At 44.8% G+C, this 18,028-nt stretch overlaps 1 protein-coding gene across 5 annotated transcripts in view; it reads left to right on the top strand.

The window, feature by feature from the left end:
- The first annotated feature begins 750 nt into the window (after positions 1–750).
- JHY (junctional cadherin complex regulator) overlaps positions 751–18,028 on the top strand; it is a 60,029-nt gene continuing 42,751 nt past the window's right edge. For all 5 annotated transcript variants that reach the window (XM_078432866.2, XM_078432865.2, XM_078432864.2 and 2 more), the window contains exons 1-3: positions 751–847; positions 3,537–3,964; positions 16,878–17,394. In XM_078432866.2, the coding sequence (XP_078288992.2) occupies positions 3,630–3,964; positions 16,878–17,394 (852 nt within the window). In that variant the 5' untranslated portion in view covers positions 751–847; positions 3,537–3,629. The remainder of the gene's footprint in view (positions 848–3,536; positions 3,965–16,877; positions 17,395–18,028) is intronic.

The raw sequence follows: 18,028 nt of genomic DNA, 5'->3' as shown, positions 1-18,028 counted from the left end.
TTTTTTTGCCTTGTCTTTCTCATTCTTCTTTGTGTTTTGGTGATGGTCAGGTTGCCAGCTTAATTCGAGCAGATAATACACGGAAAAGCACTTTGCAAACCCTGGGAAGTGTCACTTATACACAAAGTATAGCTGGTATTACCACAGCAGCAGATAAAAACAATGCACTTTATGGCTTTCCTTGTATGTGCTAATTCTTAGGAATTTGTGAAGAACAGAGTATTGCCGTGTTGCTTATTAAGCCATTGTCTCTCACGCCAACTCCTCCCCCCCCCCCCCCCCCGCTTGCCAGAGCTAACCACAATCCTAACTTTATGAGAATCACTACTTTGCTTTTGTGTTTTGTTTTTTTTTTTTTTAGTTTTCGACACAAACTGTGCATCCATAAATATAGCACAGTTTAATTTTTCCTCTTTGTAACTTTATATACAAGATAACACAGTACGTATTTTGAGGGGTTTTCTTCCTCAACATTTTTAAGATCCCTCTCTGCATTGCTCTATCGCATTTGAACGCAGTCATCACAACTGGTCCCACCTTCTCTGCAAGAGCACGGGGCTCCATCACGCGTGCCCCCGCCCCCCCCCCCCCCCCCCCGGCGCGGGCCCCGCCCCCCCTCACACCGGCGCGGGCCCCGCCCCCCCCCCCCCACCGGCGCGGGCCCCGCCCCCCGGCACCTCGCTAGCTGAGCTCGGGGCTTGGGTCTTGTTGGCTTGTTGGTCTCCAGGGCAGCACCTGCGACGCGGGCGGGGCGGGGCGGGGCCGGGCGGCGGGAGGGAGGCCGGCTGGTGGCGGCACTGGAGAATGCGGGCTGCGGGGGTCACGGTCTCCGAGGAGCGCTGGGCAGGTGACAGGCGGTTGCCTCCTGAAGGGGGGGAGGTGGTGCGCGTGCCCGGGAGGGAAATGGGAAGAGCTGAGACTTGGGGGGGGGGGGGGGCGGTGGGGACGGGGACAGCAGGAAACCTCCAGAGGAAACTGGATCAGGACCAGGAGACACCCAAGGAGCCCGTGCTAGACAGCATTTGGGGTCCAGGCGGGAAGGGGGACCGTGGCGAGGCAGGGACAAGGGCCCCTGGAAAGGCTTTTGTGCCCAGACTCCCAGAACAATCCTGTCCTCTGTTGACTAAGACCCGTGCAGGGCACGGACCTGTCACTTCCCTGATCTTAAAACGCCTTTGCTGCCCAGTCTTGTCCATCAGTGGGGGGGGGGGGGGGGGGGGGGGGGAAGGCAAATACAGAAAACAAACCGGCCGCCCCGTACGGGCAGTTTCCAGGCTGTTCCACAACAGGACAACTTTCTACTTTTCCTCTTAGCCAGAACACGCAGAGTTCCCTTTCACCTACAGAAGGAAATTCGTTCCTCCCTGTAGGAGAGGACGAGACTCAAGGTCTTGAAGAGAACCCTAGGGAACTGGCCGAGTCTCAGCGCCTGGATACCAATGGCAACATCCCAGCCTGTCTTGTTTACTTTGTAACTAGATTTGTCAGCCTCTCTAGGTCAGAAATTCAGTGAAAAACAACCGTACCACTAGGGAGCCACTTTCATTACATTTAAAATGCCCGTGTGCTCATTTATTCAAGATACCAGTTTCCCCTCTTTAATCTCACGCCTTTATGAGATCAGGCCTCCACCAAAGCCTGCTGATGTTTGGCTTTGCTCTCTCCCCACTATCCCAGATTTCATTAACAACAAAATTATCTTCTTCCACGGACATTATTTTTTTATTCGTTAAATCTCAGAAACCTTAGCCTATTTAAGAACTACTGAGGGGACGGAAGGATTTCGTGAGCAATTCCAAATTGAAACAGAATGATTATTTTAAGCTTTGTCTAGAAGATCCCAAGTACAGAGACTTAAACTCATTCAGTAAAACTCTTAACAGATGTTGATACAAATTTTCCATTAAAATGTTCGTACTTGGTGGATTTGCTGCTTTCTAAAAACACCCGAGGGGCACCTGGGTAGCTCTGTCAGGTAAGCCTCCGACTTCAGCTCAGGTTCATGAGTTCAAGCCCCGCCTCCGGCTCTGTGCTGACAGCTCAGAGCCTGGAGCCGGTTTCAGATTCTGAATCTGTCTCTTTCTCTCTCTCCGCTCCTCCCTGCTAGCACTCTGTGTCTCTCTCAAAAATAAACAAACCTTAAAAAAAAAACTTAAAAAAAATAAAAACACCCTAAAGAGCAACAGTTAATCTGCTTATCAATATTGAGCTAACAAGGTAAGGCACACTATGTATTTTTAAAATGAGCCGATACAGCAAACTAGTCTGTACAGTTAACCGATAATATATTAGTCTACCCCCTTGGGGGATTTTGAATTAAAAAGAAAACCACTTCATAATGTATTTAAATCTGAAAGCTGCCTTTTGTCTGTTTTGTTTGTTAAGGTATTTTCCCCCAAGGAGCTGATAACGTTAGTAACCAGATTCCACGTTATTACAGGGCAAGGAATCCGAATAAGTTCATTTATTTAATTAAAGCTAGAGGTCTGCCAAAACAACAAGAGCAAGCCCTTAAAAATGTTACAGGAATCTCTGATGGTAAAGTTTCTGTTACCTGACCTACAGGGGGGGAAAAAATGGCACAAAGGCGGGGAGAAAGAAGACAGAGCAAAATAGGAATGCTAGGTAGAGATGAAAGGGAGCACAATCCAAAATCATCATCTCCTTTCAATCTGATATGAACTCAGAGCACCCCTTTCCATAAACCGTCTCGTGGGTCTTTATGACAGCCCTTTGAGACAGGGAAGGCTTGCCTGGAACCACACACTTAAGAGAGTTAGAAGGGACCCTCGCTGTTACTCAGGCCAATCTCCCACCCACCCAACATTCTCCAGGACAACATCCCTCTCAGGTAGGTAGAGGTCCAGCCTCTGCTACGAGCCACTGAGTGGCCGAATGCACAAAGCCTCCAAACATTTTGTTAAACGGTTCTAATCATCGCTTTTTTAAGTATATATACCGACCGCAGGTTGACCTCCATGTGATGGCCACCTAAGTTACACGTTCCTACCCAGTAGCAAGCTGGGTACCAACACGTCTCCTAAATGACAAGACCGGCCAATATAGGTCTACACACAAAAGCCTTCCCTCTTTACGGTTCCAAAACACATTCTTCCCTTTTTTCTCCTCTACTTTTCAAAAGGTAGACCCTGAACCTGTTTTATTCTATTCACGAATACTCCTGAACCTGGCATATTTATATTGGTGCCCTGGGTGTTTGAAATAATTAATCATTTAGCTCTTGTCCAGGCGTGTCTGTCACAGGCCCTTGGAAGGCAGAGGAAGGAATCTAGCCACTGGATTTCCTCAATAAAGCTGCATTTGATTACTCAGGCTATCTATGAGCTCCACATCAGATGTGTTTCCGTAGAGAGAAAAACACAATAGTTTTTCTAATAGACCTTCCTCCCACAAAAGGGTACAAAAAGGCTGCAGATTAATATAACGGAGTTCTACTCACTTAAATGTTTGAGTAACCCTGGAATTTAAAGAGCTTTCAGGAGTCGCCAAGTGACATAAACTTCATTGTTTTTTAGGTGATGCTTTTGTGAACCGCAGCTTTAAATATTCAAGCCAACTGCTCCTATCGAGAATATTTGTATTCATATTCATAAGTGTATTTTTTCAAGATGAGTCATAGTAAATTAATTCCCAAGCTCTCAATTCGGTCTCCTGTCCACCACACCAGCTTAAAAGTCCAGTCCACAGAGCCACCTTTTAAGAAAGACTTAAACCTGATTTCAAAAGACTCCTTGGAATCCGATTCAGAAAGCTTCACTCAAGAGAGCAAGTCCCAGTCTGAACTTGGAAATCCAATCCAGGACAATATGGAGCCTGACAGCCTGGAGGAGGAAAGCCCTCAACTGGAAAGCCTGAGTGAGACAGAAGAGGAAGCAAGCAGAAACGCAGCCCAGAAGGACGGCAAGGAAAACCTCCGTACCCAGAACGATGGCATATATTCCAGGTAAGGAACTGGCTTGTGTAAGATACCAGTGGGTTCTGAAATGTATTGTTAAATAATTACAAGCCACAGTAAGGACAGGCTATAGTCATGAACACCTTGTGATGTGTCTGGCACCGGTCCCCAGCAACTAAGGACAGCTCGAAGCCAGGTTTTGCCATGTTTGGTTGGTTGGTTGTTTCTTTTTAACTAAAAAATATGCAAAAGACAAGAACGGGTATTAATAAGGGCATATGCACTCCTCATTTCCTGTCCATGTTCCAAGTGCCTCCACTGCTACGGCCTGACCTTGGAGAAATTCCAGGAAGCCTGTTATATAGGGAAGCACCAGGACGTGGAACCAGGTGGTCTTGATTTAGTCCACACACTGCTATCTAGTCTATAATTTAGAATAAATCATTTAACTCTTTTGTGACTCATTTTTCTCACCGGTCAAACTGATCTGGCCTGCCTATCTCCCAGGACGGCTATCGAGGTCAGTAAATACATTCTGGGAGTAGAATCCTAGCTACCTCCCGGGGCTTATATAATCATATAAGGATTTAATTTCTAGTAAACTGTATTTATGGGGTATTAACATAATGCAATGTGGGAGCTACCAAATAATTTAAGAGAATATAAATGAGTACAGTACTCAGTTTTAACGAAAATACTAATTTTCTGACACAGTATGGAAGTTAAAAGCGACTGATTAGAAAAGAGGTTTTCACAGGGCGATGAAGTATACAGTCCAAAACAGACAGTCTGGGTTCAGATTCTGCCGCTTACTAGCCGTGTGACTTGGCCAAGTTCACTTAATCTCTCTGCGCCTCAGTTCTGTCATCACTGAAATGGGACAATAGTTCCTTCACTGAGTTTTGAGGTGAAAGTCAATCAATATACACAGAGTGTGTAGAATGAAGTGCTTTGTAAGTTATATAGGTATCAGGGTTTTTTTCTAAATGGATAAAATATATTAAAAAAATTTTTTTAGTGTTTATTTATTTTTGAGAGCGACAGAGACAGAATGTGAGTGGGTTAGGGGCAGAGAGAGAGGAGGACACAGAATCCAAAACAGGCTCCAGGCTCTGAGCTGTCAACGCAGAGCCCGATGCGGGGCTCGAACTCACGAGCTGTGAGATCATGACCTGAGCCGAAGTCGGACGCTCAACCAGCTGAGCCACCCAGGCGCCCCTAAATGGGTAAAATATATTGAACAAAGTTTATAGAAGGCCTAGAACTTGGGCAGGCAGGGTTTTGGAAAGAAGGTAAAATTTGACAACAACAGAATTAGAACAAACGCGTGACACGTTAAAGCCCCACTTGGTGCCAGAGGAGCGTAGAGAAAGAGGACGGCACAGGGTCCTGATTATAGGGACCACAGTGAATGCAACCAGCCCACCCCCCAGACAGGGCATTGAACATGGAACCCAACAACCAGCCCCAGCAACACCGTCTTAACAAGGGCACCTGCGGGAGCCACAGTGAGGGCCCAGTCCTGAGTCTTTTTCTTCCTTTCTGCTTTCCTTCCTTATTTCTTTCACTACGGACATCCTGCAGAATCAAGTGCATTTGCTTCTGAGCAGTAAGTGCTGTGACCAAGGTGCAGCCACAGCGCTGGGGGAGAGAGAGGGGCTCAGGGAGGCATCAGCCAGACAGCCACCCCTGCGTGGCCTGGGTTGGGTACACCACGGGGAGAGAATACAGGCTCTTGGGGACACCTGGGAGACGAAGCCATGTGTAAGGAAGATTATCCTGTAAGCAGGTGCATCGTGAGTTAGAGGGTAAACTCATGATGGACAAAGAGACTACCAAATAGTAACAATTTATAGCCATGACAACAGTATCTCTTTTTAAAGGCCCATCTGTCATTTCTTTTAATTCTGCATTGCCATCCTGCAAGAAAATGCTGCTATTCCCATTTTATGGATAAGGAAAATGAGGTGAACAGAGATCAAGTAACTTGTTGAACATCATAGTGCTGTGGGAGGATACTTGTGGTTTTGTTCTTGACGTTGATTTAAATTTCGACAAAATTCTGGGGGGCTTGGGCGGCTCAGTCAGTTAAGCATCCGACTCTGAATTTCAGCTCAGGTCATGATCTCATGATGCCTGAGATCAAGGCCCACGTTGTGAAGCCTGCTTGGGATTCTCTCTTCCTCTCTCTCTCTCTCCCTCTCTCTCAAAATAAAGATTTAAAAAAATATGACAAAAATCCTAATCTACAGATTAACCCTTCTTGCCATATGTGTGTCGTATATTTTTTGAAAGACCTAAAATGTTACAGATAAAGTGTCCTTATTCCCCTTCTCAAACCCATTCCCCCACGTGCCTCCTCAGAGAGAACCAGTATGTACCCTTCCGTGGATGTGTAGACTTCTTAGCAATCTTTTATTCATTTACTGCATAGGTAATCTAGAAAGAGAGAGAATGAGAACATGAGTTGACAGGGCCTGTTGACACATTAGATACGGTGACTGAAGGAAGAAGAGAAGCCAAAGGTCACTATTAAGGTTCTTGTAACAATAGCCAGCATTTATAGGATGTTTATCATGAGCCCATCACTGCACTAAACACTTTATGCATATTGTCTCATTTAATCTGTATGCAGCCCTGTTAGGAGATGCTACAATGATCCCATTTTAAAGGCTGCCCACGACGCTTAAAGGGATTGTTATTATATACATTTATTACATCGGCTGAGTGGTAGAGTGGAAAACTCACACAGTCTCTGTGCCTTAAGCCGTGTTTTTATCATAGCTCTGATGTAAGGGAGTCAGAGTCTCCTAGGTAATAAATGGTAGTTCTTCTGGGGTTTTTTTCCTCCAGAAACGAGGGCATTGGAAAGGACAGATCTTTGCAGTAGATAGGCATTCTTGTCTGTACTTTTACAGCGGAGAAACCAAAGCAAGGATCCATTAAGTGACCTCATTTCCCCAATGTTGAGTTTTTCTTCTTTTGAGTCCAGTGCTCAGGAAGCAGACTTTTCTCCCTTGCTCTTTACCCCAGGCCAATGTAAATGCCACTCAATGTATTTCAAAATAAAGACTACTACTTATAGAAATCAAAATTATGGTCAGGGCCCTCGTCTTCTGATTCAGAGATCCATAAAGATTGCTGTTTTTTGTAGACTGATTTTATTTCGAAATCTTTAATGACAGACTGTCATCCCCGGGGTTAGAATGGCTTTTAGCCCTAGTAATTGTTTGGCGGTGTAGTGCTTCGTGCACTGAACATTAGGAGGACCAGTTCTCCACTACAAAGGAAAACAGAACTGAAGCATTTAGCCAAATAATGCCTCAAAAATATTATTCAGGTTAGTTACTGGCCTTTTTCACTTTAGTCCTAGAAACCTTTCCTATGTGCAGTTGTTGCTTGGCCCTAGGTAGTTTGCTAGCCGTGAAACAGACAAATCGATCCCAGGCTCTCCTATGAAATTCAAGCAGGCTTTCATTTTTGCGAGGTAGATGGTATTCTGGGAATTGTAGTTCAAAAACAATTAGTCAAAGCCTTGCCTTAAAACCATGAAAAATCTCTTTCCTCTTGCTGTTACAGGCAACAATTTTAAAAGCTGCCTGACAAATCGCTTGAGCCCCACTCTTCTGTTTTGATGTTCCCAGAACCTCCTCAAAGCAATTACTCTCCTGTACCTCACCAAAGTCAAGCCATAGTTCAATGTATATGGATTAGAGAAAACCTTTTACTTAATGGAAATTGGAGCGGCATTGACTACAGTGAATGAATCGAGAGTGGAGAGAGGATCTCCACGTGATAATCCTTAAACCCCACTCCACAACTAGCCATAGGAAACTCGGCAATGGCAAAGAAAGAGATCAATGTAATTCCTAGAGCATTAGAAATAGCCTCTTCAGTCCTGGGGCCTCTGAAACCTTATATGTTGGAAAAAAAAAAAAAGTCAGGGGGCAGCGGTACCATACCCAGTATATGTGTTTAATAAGAATACTTAAATGTAATTAGCTACCATTTGTAGAACTATTTGCTTTATATATACTATCTCATTTATCCTTACGAGAGCCTCTTAGGCACTATTATCCCCATTTTGCAGATAAGGAACCAAGGCTTTGAGAGTCGTGTAGGTGTATGTCGTTTCTAAGTGGCAGAGCCAGAAATTGAACTGAATGAAAGCTCTCCTAACCAAAGCCTGATCTTCTAATTATCAGTTACCTAGATAGGTGATCAGGGCTGATAGCAAAAATTAAAGCTATAACAATCTCGATATGGACTAAATGGAGGCCAGAGTAAATATGTATGTAAAGTTATAAATTTTAGGAAAGTAACACACATTGTTTTCAAGGATACTGTGCCTTTGCAATGCACAAACATTGATCGCACTTTGCTCGGGGCGGCAGGGTCATTGGAGCCTATATCCCGCAGCATCTGTCCTGGGAAACAGAAATGTTTTCATTCATCAAGGCCTGTAGGTGTCTTCTGCATCACCTGGGAATGAAAGCCTTCACCAAAGATCCCATATTCTAATAAACCACCTCATACCAGAAATCACCGGGCAGGAGACAGGCACAATGAGGAATTTTTTTTTTTTTAATTTATTTTAATGCTTATTTATGAGAGAGAGAGAGAGACAGGGAGACGGAGTGCAGGTAGGGAAGTGGCAGAGAGAGAGACACAGAGTCCGAAGCAGGTTCCAGGCTCCGAGCTGTCAGCACAGAGCCCGAGGTGGGGCTCGAACTCACGTGCCAGGAGATCATGACCTGAGCCGGAGTCACACGCTTAACCAACTGAGCCACCCAGGTGCCCCCCCACAATGAGGAATTCTTACCCTGTAATACTCAAAACTGTCTAAAAGTAAGAAATGGATTCAGTAATAATCTGCATTTTTATCGTGCCGTGGTGGTATAGGATCTTCCCCTCAAATGCTTTCATAGGTATTTCTGATTGCTAATACAAGAATCGGGTGGAGGGCTTAGAGCAGTACTGAAGAACCAAAAGAGACAGTGGGTAAAGAGAGACTTGGTAAAAACCAAAACTCAGCGGGGCGCCTGGGTGGCTCAGTCAGTTAAGCATCCGACTTGGGCTCGGGTCATGATCTCATGGCTTGTGGGCTCGAGACCCGCATCGGGCTCTGTGCTGACAGCTCAGAGCCTGGAGCCTGCTTTGCATTCTGTGTCTCCCTCTCTCTCTGCCCCTCCCCTGCTCATGCTCTGTCTCTCAAAAAATAAATGTTAAAAAAAAAAAGGAGCAAAACTCAGCATTTCATTTCCCCTCAAATTTCTCAGGCTGTTTTGGAGAACACACTGGAAATATTAAGCTGAGGGCAGACTTTCTTTCACAGGTGGTGGAAAGATCCGCCCCCCCCCCCCCCATTAGTAGAGTAAGGATGACACCCGAGGGCACGTTTAACATGCTAGTGTTACTAAGAGCATTGTGAGAGATTCCAGGAGCCCACACTCATCCCTGTTGGTCTCTAGAAACATTCACCCGTGTTTATTTTTATTGACTTTATTGGACAGATTTTCAATTTAAGGACATCGGATGGCCAACCACTTGAAATATATTACGCTGCCTTCCTTACTCCACACAGTATTTGGGGGAACAGCTACCAGCATTTTTGTTGTTTGTTTCCGATCACGTGGGAGTGGCTGTATCAGAGAAGTGACTTTTAGCCGTAGGTATTAGTCATTTGTTTTCTTTTCATCCGTTTGTTCAGAAACTCTGCTGTAGTTAAACCTCGGTGCCCTCCTCCGGGAAGGCAGGGTGCCATCACGACGGATGAGCCGTCAGAGACAAAAGTAAAGTATGTGCGTGGGCATAGATTGTGTCCATTAAAGGCAGAGTCCCCACCAGAAATGCTAACGCCGCAGTGCCCTGGGGTTTAATGTCCTCGGAGACCACCACCAGTTCCTTTCTGGCTTATTTCAAAATTGGGATGCTTACTGCGTTAAATTAGTAAATAGCGAGTTCCGAACCTCACAAAGCAGAATTTAAATTCACATCACCTACAATCCTGTGAGTTTATCAAGATGATTAAGCGGATTATAACCAAGTTACTAAAGGAATGGCTTAATCCATGGCCTTTATTGTATTCATTTTATTTCTACTCCGTGGCAAGTGTGAAAATATAGAAAGCTTTCATTACTATACATTTTGAATATATTGAATTTAAAATGAATGCTTTTTCCAATTCGTTTTTTTTTTTTAATGTTTATTTTTGAGAGAGAGGGAGGGAGGGAGGAAGGGACAGAGAGAGGGTTCCTCGCTGACAGCAGAAAGCCCAATGCGGGGCTCGAACTCATGAACCATGAGGCCATGCAAACCGTGAGATCATGACCTGAGCCAAAGTTGGACGCTTACTCAACTAAGCCACCCAGCCACCCCTCCAACTCTTATGTACATTGGTGAGTTTAGCACAATGGATGCAATCCAATGAATAAAACTGGATTCTTAGAGCTGCAGGGCTCTTAAAGCCCAGCCTATTTTCCTTATCGTCCAAAGGAGGAACCGAGGGCCGAGGGCGGTGAAGAGATTCACCCAAGTGCACCCAGCCGGTCAGTGGCAAAATCTGGACTTGGGACCCATGGTTCAAGACCTGTCCCTTCCACTGCTTTTCTCATGACATCACGGCTACCTTGCAGGTACAATGCTGTCAATATCTGGTATCTCAAAGACAGGACATTCTATCTAAAGAAAGTGTAAGCACCTAGACATTTTATAAATCCAAGGCTCTAAGAAGGCAGCGTTTCTGCAGATCAAAAAGAACATCCAAGGCCTGTGCGGAAAATTCCTAGTGAGCGCTGTAACCCTCACTGACTGCGAGGAATTATGTTTCTAAATACTGCACATGCAACATTTTCCTTGTGAAGCTGTAGGTAGGCTTTGTTTCACGTAAGTGATAGAAGTGAGGTACTAGGATTTTACACTGCGATTACAAACACACACTCTTTACAGCATTTATTTTCCTTTAAGTCGCAGATTGCCCTTGAATCAAGGCTGAACGTGGGGCAAATATCTGGTTCTTTTGCCGCCATAAATCTGTGGTCGACAAAGAAGGGACTTTAGTCGGAATTACCCAAATTATAGAATTGCTGTAAATAAAATCCATTCGGTACCATCCAATCCCTTCTCTTCGGTGTGTTTCCGTAGATAGTGTTTGGCCTTCAGTTCATTAAAGCAACATTCTTCCATTAAAACGTTTAATTTTTTTTTTTTTTTTTAGCAGAATGCCTACATTAAATGAAATTTCCCGAACTGTAAACAACCTACCCGAAGTACATCCGTATTGTTTGTGGCACCATTTTATTTCATACTTGCAGAAGTGATTTTTTAATCCTTTGGATTTATTTCATTTGATTTACTTAAAAGCCATTGATTAAAAGATTAACATGAGCCTAGAATTCAGAAATCCTTGGCAGTGATTGTCAGTTTTCTAGTTCCTTAAAGAAGCATTAAAAACTTTACACTTAAACAAAAATTGAATTTGCTGTTCATATGCATAAAAGATTTAATGGCATATAAATTGGGAATAATTGGTCTGTTTGAAAGGATTAAATTAAACCTAAATCAATAATAACATGTGCAGTTTCAATTTAACTGCCTACTTAAAATAAAGTGGCAAATAAATAACTGCTAAATGATTAATAGCAGTGCTTTCATTCACCTCCTCAACAGGCAAAATGGCCAGTTATTGAATATTTTATTATGAGTGCCAAGGATGTTAATTGTGCTAGAAACATGCTCTAATTTTAGTAGGTTTTTTTTGATCGAGTGCTATGCTACATGTGAGGCTCTTCATTAAATGGAGATTTGATTTTATTTTGTTTGGAGTACGGTAAGTCCTCGAATACGGTCCATGAAAGCCAGCAAATATCATGGTGCATGCATAGGAGACCACCCTCCCCTGCCTCTCCGCGTCCGTGTCTTACCTAGGCATCTGAAGAGGAGACCTTGCATCTGTTGTCTGAACAGTAACAAAAGAGTTGTGTCCGCATTGTCTGTGTAACCTTTCTAGCGAACGCGGAGGAAAAGAAGTGCATGTTTTGTGTGCAGATGATTACCGATGAAGGAGCACTTCACGCTCATTTTGTTCCCGCGTGTTGACCTGGACCACGAAACATAATTGAGCGTCTTTGCACACAAGCCCGGTACAATGGGGATCCTTCAGTATCATGTTCTGTTTCGGCCATTAGATTTGTTTCTGTGAAATAGTACAGCTTCCCGTGCCCGTGATTTTGCGAAACGTAACCTTTCATTTGTTTCAACGTAGAGTTTCCATCTAGACGGGGGACCGAGGGGAGACTTTGAGACAGTCGTGGCCGGCGTAAGTGGCACAGCGTAATTAAAGCTCTTAGAAGAGCCACGGTTTCAGATTTAAATCTGCCATGCAAACATCATTAGAGTCTTCTCTCCACACGATTGGCTCAAAACCAGTTTTCTCAGCCAAAGCCATTAATTCTTTCTGATTTGTTTCCAAGCCCGTTGCGTTTTCTAGGTTCCACTTATAAACACCAGTCTCTCTGCGGCGTGTGATCTAGTTTGCTGAGGCCCGAAAGTACAGTTATTTCTGTAGATCTAAAGTAATTTAAGTCTCCCCGTTTTATCTTTCCCCTCATCTTTCAGCAGGTTCTTAAAATACTTCACCACGTGGCTGAAATTTCTTAATCCCATCTCCTAAACTATAGCTCAAAAAGATTGTCCACGGTGCCTACACCGTGGTAAAAAAAAAAAAAAAAAAAAAAAAATTGGATTTTTAAAGATAAGTGTTAATCCTTCAAGGCCACTCAGGTGCCACTTAGTGCATCACAAGACAGCCTTATGTTCTGGAAATAACATAAGCCCCAGGGAGAGAAGAATCCCTTGAGATCTATCAGCAGGAAGCACGATACACAACACTGTTATGTCACGGTGACTGTGACACTCAGCAAGCAAAGAACGGTGACAGAGCTCACTGACATAGCCTATGGGCAAGCATTCGTACGTATTAATTCACTTAATCCCCTCAACGGCGCTGTGAGATGGGTACTGTTCTTATCCGCACGTTACCGACGAGGAAGCGCAGAGAAGGTAAATAATTGGCCCACGCTCACACGGTTACTGGCGGCATCAGGAATTGTGAATACGGGCAGTCTGATTTGGGCCGCCTGTCCTTAGACGCTCTGCTACACCATTTCTCAGAACCAAAGTACTCCCTGTCATTATCCAGGCAGGAAAAGCACCACGGAGATGATGTATGACTGAGGAAGGTCTACGGTCGCGACTGCGGGCATAATGCCATTCCCGGCGGATGCTGGTTAAATACGACGACCGCTCTGAGCGCTCGTCTTACTGCAGAGATAAAACCAGGGAAACCATATCCTTCAATCCTCGAAGACTACCTTTTTTTTTTTTTTTTTTTTTTTTTTTTGATAATAATAAGCACCCCTCAGCGTATCGCTTCTTCTGCGAGTTTATCACAGGGTCATAGAAGGATAGAACTGAAACGGACTTTGAGGTGATCGTCTAGCAACTGACTCTGGAAAGAAGAGGTTACCACGTTTTCAGTGATAAGCAAGGTTGTGCAGCACCCCCTATTTTAAATACCCATAATATGCTGCATGCTTCTGTACACATCTAACTTCTGCCTCGATTGTGAGAGCTGGCACAGAAAGCCTGTTTCCTTTCCAGCAGGTAAGATCCACCGGCCTGCTTCTGTTTGCTCACCACGCTCCAATGCCTACACACGCGGGGAGCCGCTCGGCGCGTATGTGACTCACTCGCTAACTCACATGCGGCAGGCCTCGCTCCGTGACCGCCCTCGGGGATAGCTGCACAACACAGGCCACCGACCCCGCGGACAGGAGCCAGGGCAGGCTGCCGCCGTCTCTGCCCCGGCTCCACCACGTGTTCGCTCTGTGACCTTGGCAAAGTTACACAAGCTCTCCGGGCCTCAGCTTCTTCATCTATTAAATGGGGAGCATGAGAGTACTGCCCTCACAGGGTTGTTCTAAGGAAAAAACTGGAGATTCGCCGTGAGCGCTCCCCCTCCCTGGCACGCAATAAGTATGCTGCCTTCCCAAAGTCAGCCCGTCACATCCCACCCCGACCAAGCAGCCGAGCAGATCCCCAAAGTGATGTGTCACTCTTAACGGAGTGCAAAGAAGGGGACTCTATCTGTTCGAAACACCAAATACATACGCACACCTCTAGAGACAATTCCTTCCCAAAACTCATCGCCTGGACTGTTCAAAAGTATTCGTGCCTAACGCCTCTGTTCTCTAATTAAGTTATTTTTGCTCAATGAAAGCCAGACTCTCGAGTTCACTGAGGTACATACAGGCCAGGTTCCTTCGCAGGGTTCACAAAGCCTTTCAAAGACCTCCCCTCTGCTTCGCCCTGAGCTCTCCTCAACCTGACCTCCTCCTGCCCTCTGCTGCATCCGTACAGAATCTGTCATCAGGTCCCTCATCACTGCCACTGTAAACTGCCTGTTTCCTGGTCAGTATTCCCCACAAGGCAGGGAGCCCATCGCTGTATCCCCGAGCTCAGTAAGTGCTCCGTAAATACCTGTAGAGTCACTGAGTGAGCTAACGAGTGAGGGAAGTTAAATTCTGTGAAACAGAGCAAATGAATGAACAAGGAGAGTTAAACATTATGTTTTCCTTTCAATATGTACTGGATACGGGGAAACGGCACCCTTCTTCATGTAAAAAAAAAAAAAATTCATGGCTTTACTGAAGATTATATGATTATATTGAAGATAGAATCAAGGTACCCCTTCCTCTCTTCTTCCCTAAACCACCGCCGATGAACCCTATGTTTAACTCATTACAAACCAAGCCTTGAAAGCTTTCACTAATTTGGTTCCAGGCAAGAAGCTTTTCTGCATGTTTCGAGTCTAATTTCCTACACTGTTGGGTTTTTAAAAATTATCATCCGATGCCACATTTGTGTTGACTCGAGTATTTTTGAGGCCCAGTTATTTAAGAAACACCCGTTAACTCCTCTGTCCATAGCTCAGGGTGGAGTACTAAGGGCAGAGGTTAGGGAAGGAAGGGTGACACTTAAGTCCCTGTTGCCCAGAACCTTAACTAGGTCAAGAGGCAAAGTTACCACAGTGAAAATAAGCAAATACAAACCCTTAATTATGACATAACTGCCTCATTTTGATGCTTATGCAAGCCCAACAAGTAAACAAAATATAATTTTTCCCTACTTACAGACCAGAGAGACTGGCTCAGAGATGACAGCATTCGATGCACAGATAGGTAAGGACAGACCCAGAGCTGTCCAGTCCCAAGTCCAGACTGTGCCCTGCTGCACCACTCCGTGTCCCCGCTACCTGCCCAAAGAGACCCATGGAACCAGGCAAAAGGCAAGGCCAAAACACAGTGCGTTCAACGTGACAAGACCTCACCCAGGAGAAAGGTCCCCCTCAAAGCCCCAGAGGCACGTAACCCTGTGCTGCCTAGGGGGTTGGCTAAGCTGCACAACCGGGTGTCTGGCTTCCCGACACTGGGCGCAATCTCCCTTCAGGCATTTTGCTGGAAGAGCTTATCATTTCGCTTCCCTGGGCGGAGAAAGAAAAGCAACCAACTCCAAGAAGTTCTCCGTCTTAATACGTGAACCCCAAATTCAAAATGACGGTTTAGCAAGGCATGGGAGTTTTGTGGTGTTGCCCTAATTTTTGCCTTACATCGAAGCAAAAGAAATCTAGGTCCACGTTAAGAGAAGTAAATTAGCCGTAGGGGCACCATTAGTCTGTTTACCCAGCATAGAATTACGTCCTCTGTAAACGGGAATATCAAGTAGCATAAAAAGCCTAGGTGATTTACATTTTCTTTTTGATTAGAGGATTGTGAGTACCGTACTCAAGGAAGGAAAATCTCCCTCATTTAGCTTTTGAAGATCAAAGGGGCCATTAAATATGCCATATTACCAGCATTTTTTTTTTTTTTCTTTTTTGGTTAAGACCGGGAGGTGCTTTACAAATTGAGACTGTCAGGAGGAAAAGGGAAGACTTTATTTGGGGTCATATGCACGGATTATGGACTGGCCCGTGTCCCTAAGGCAGGACCCTACGTTTAACCTTTGGCTGAAACAGGGCTGTCCTACAGCTTAAAGCACATGCTGACCTGTCTGCTGCTCTGTGTGCATCGATCCGACCAACGAAAAGAATATGAACTGAGGATGAGTTCGGATTCTCGACATTTGGGGATCTTTCTGTAGCGCATCTGATAAAACCTACAAAGACAAAGTGAAAAGTAAAATCGCTTTACAGGAGGATGAACCTACGCGGGTATTCAGTTGAGACAAATCTTGCTTTCCCTCACAAAAGGCGCAGACCGAGGAAAATAGCATCCAGGCAGCTACAACATTTTCTTCCTAGATAAGCAGTCAAATGTGTATGTCACCAGCCAAAACGTGAAATCAATTTTATCTTCATTAGCCGAAGCACTTAAGGTGTGCATAATAGCCTCCCTTAAACCAGTGAATCACTGACATTTATTTTTCAGCTGTTTTTCTGGCATTTATAAATTAACTATCCCCCACTTTTATTCTGTAATTTAATGAACTGGGGTAATTAAGACCTTTTCGTCCTTAGGTACAGCGTGTAAACCTAATCTGAGCCTCAGATAGGTCTTGAACGTATAGATAGCAAAAGAATGGCTCAGTAGGTTAAGCATCTGACTCTTGATTACAGCTCAGGTCAAGATCTCATGGTTTGTGAGAACGAGCCCTACACTGGGCTCTGCACAGACAGTGCAGAACCAGCTTGGGATTCTCTCTCTCCCTCCCTCTCCCTATCCCTCCCACATGTGCACACCCTCTCCCCGCCTCTCTCAAAGTAAATAAATAAACATTAAAAACAAAAAAGATAGTAAAGAGGAAAATTATAGGAGAAAGATTTAAGTAGGATAATCAACTAAATATAATGAGTAAGTTCATTTTGATGAAAGACTTGACATTTTCCTTCTGCTTTGGGCAGCCAACAGCCGGTAGAGGATAAATATTCAGACCTGCGATACGACCCAAACTGGAAGAGTAAGAAAGAGGAGAGGAAGTTCTTGACTGTGGAAGCACTGCCAGAGTCTGTAGACAGCTCGACTGAAAATCTGACTTCAGGTCCACTGTACCCCTCCAAGGAGACGTCCATGGAACTCCCTGGGGGAAAGGCGGAACAGAAGAGGAGCCCACAGAGCGTTGCCTCCTTACTTGGCAGTGAATTTTTAAGCCCGAACTATGAGCGCGGCACCCATCACAGCCAGCCATCTTCGGAGCTGAGCGACCGTGATCTGGAGAAGTCCAGCAAGCTCTCTCCGTGCTTGAAGAGTTCAAGTTCACATAATGAGGTTTTTCTGCCAGGATCACGTGGCCGGCGGCGAAGGAAGTCCAAACAATATTTTGTGGAAAAAAACAAGCTGACTCTGGGATTACCTACTCCTAAAACGGACTCGTATCTTCAGCTTCACAATAAAAAAAGGGGGGACATTCTCTCAGAACAGGTATGTAAGTGCTCCTTTCTCTCTTCCCAGCCCTAGACTGGGATTTGCCCTTGTTTGAAATGGCTGGAGACCACTTCCTTTGAGATGGTGATGTCATTGTAACCACATGGCTAAGACAGATGTCCTTGCTCTTCTTTGAGGCATCAGGGGAGTTAGTCCACTAATTCTTAAGAGCAAAATCAAAGCCATCAATGGCTTACAATGCTATAATTCAATTATATCCAAAATATCTCCATTCAAGGAAACAGAATTTAAAAAGAAATTTTTTTTAATGTTTATTTTTGAGAGAGAGATACAGAGACAGAGTGCGAGCAGGGGAGGGGCAGAGAGAGAGAGAGAGGGAAACACAGAATCCCAAGCAGGCTCCAGGCTCTGAGCTGTCAGCACAGAGCCTGACGCGGGGCTTGAACTCACGAGCTGTGAGATCATGACCTGAGCTGAAGCTGGACGCTTAACCGACTAAGCCATCCAGGCACCCCAAATGCAGACTTTTTTTTTTTAACTGCCTATTCCATTAGATAAAATAGAGGACTGAACGTATGGTTCCCTGTGCTGGTTGCCTGGTTTTCAACCCTCTTAAATGCCCAATACGACGGAGGTGACGTGACAAACTCACATCAGAAACAGCAACTCA

This window comes from Panthera onca, chromosome D1 (genome assembly GCF_046562875.1).
Source record: "Panthera onca isolate mPanOnc1 chromosome D1, mPanOnc1 haplotype 2, whole genome shotgun sequence".
In the NCBI taxonomy this organism is placed as follows: domain Eukaryota; kingdom Metazoa; phylum Chordata; class Mammalia; order Carnivora; family Felidae; genus Panthera; species Panthera onca.
This window is presented reverse-complemented; position numbering and strand designations above follow the sequence as displayed.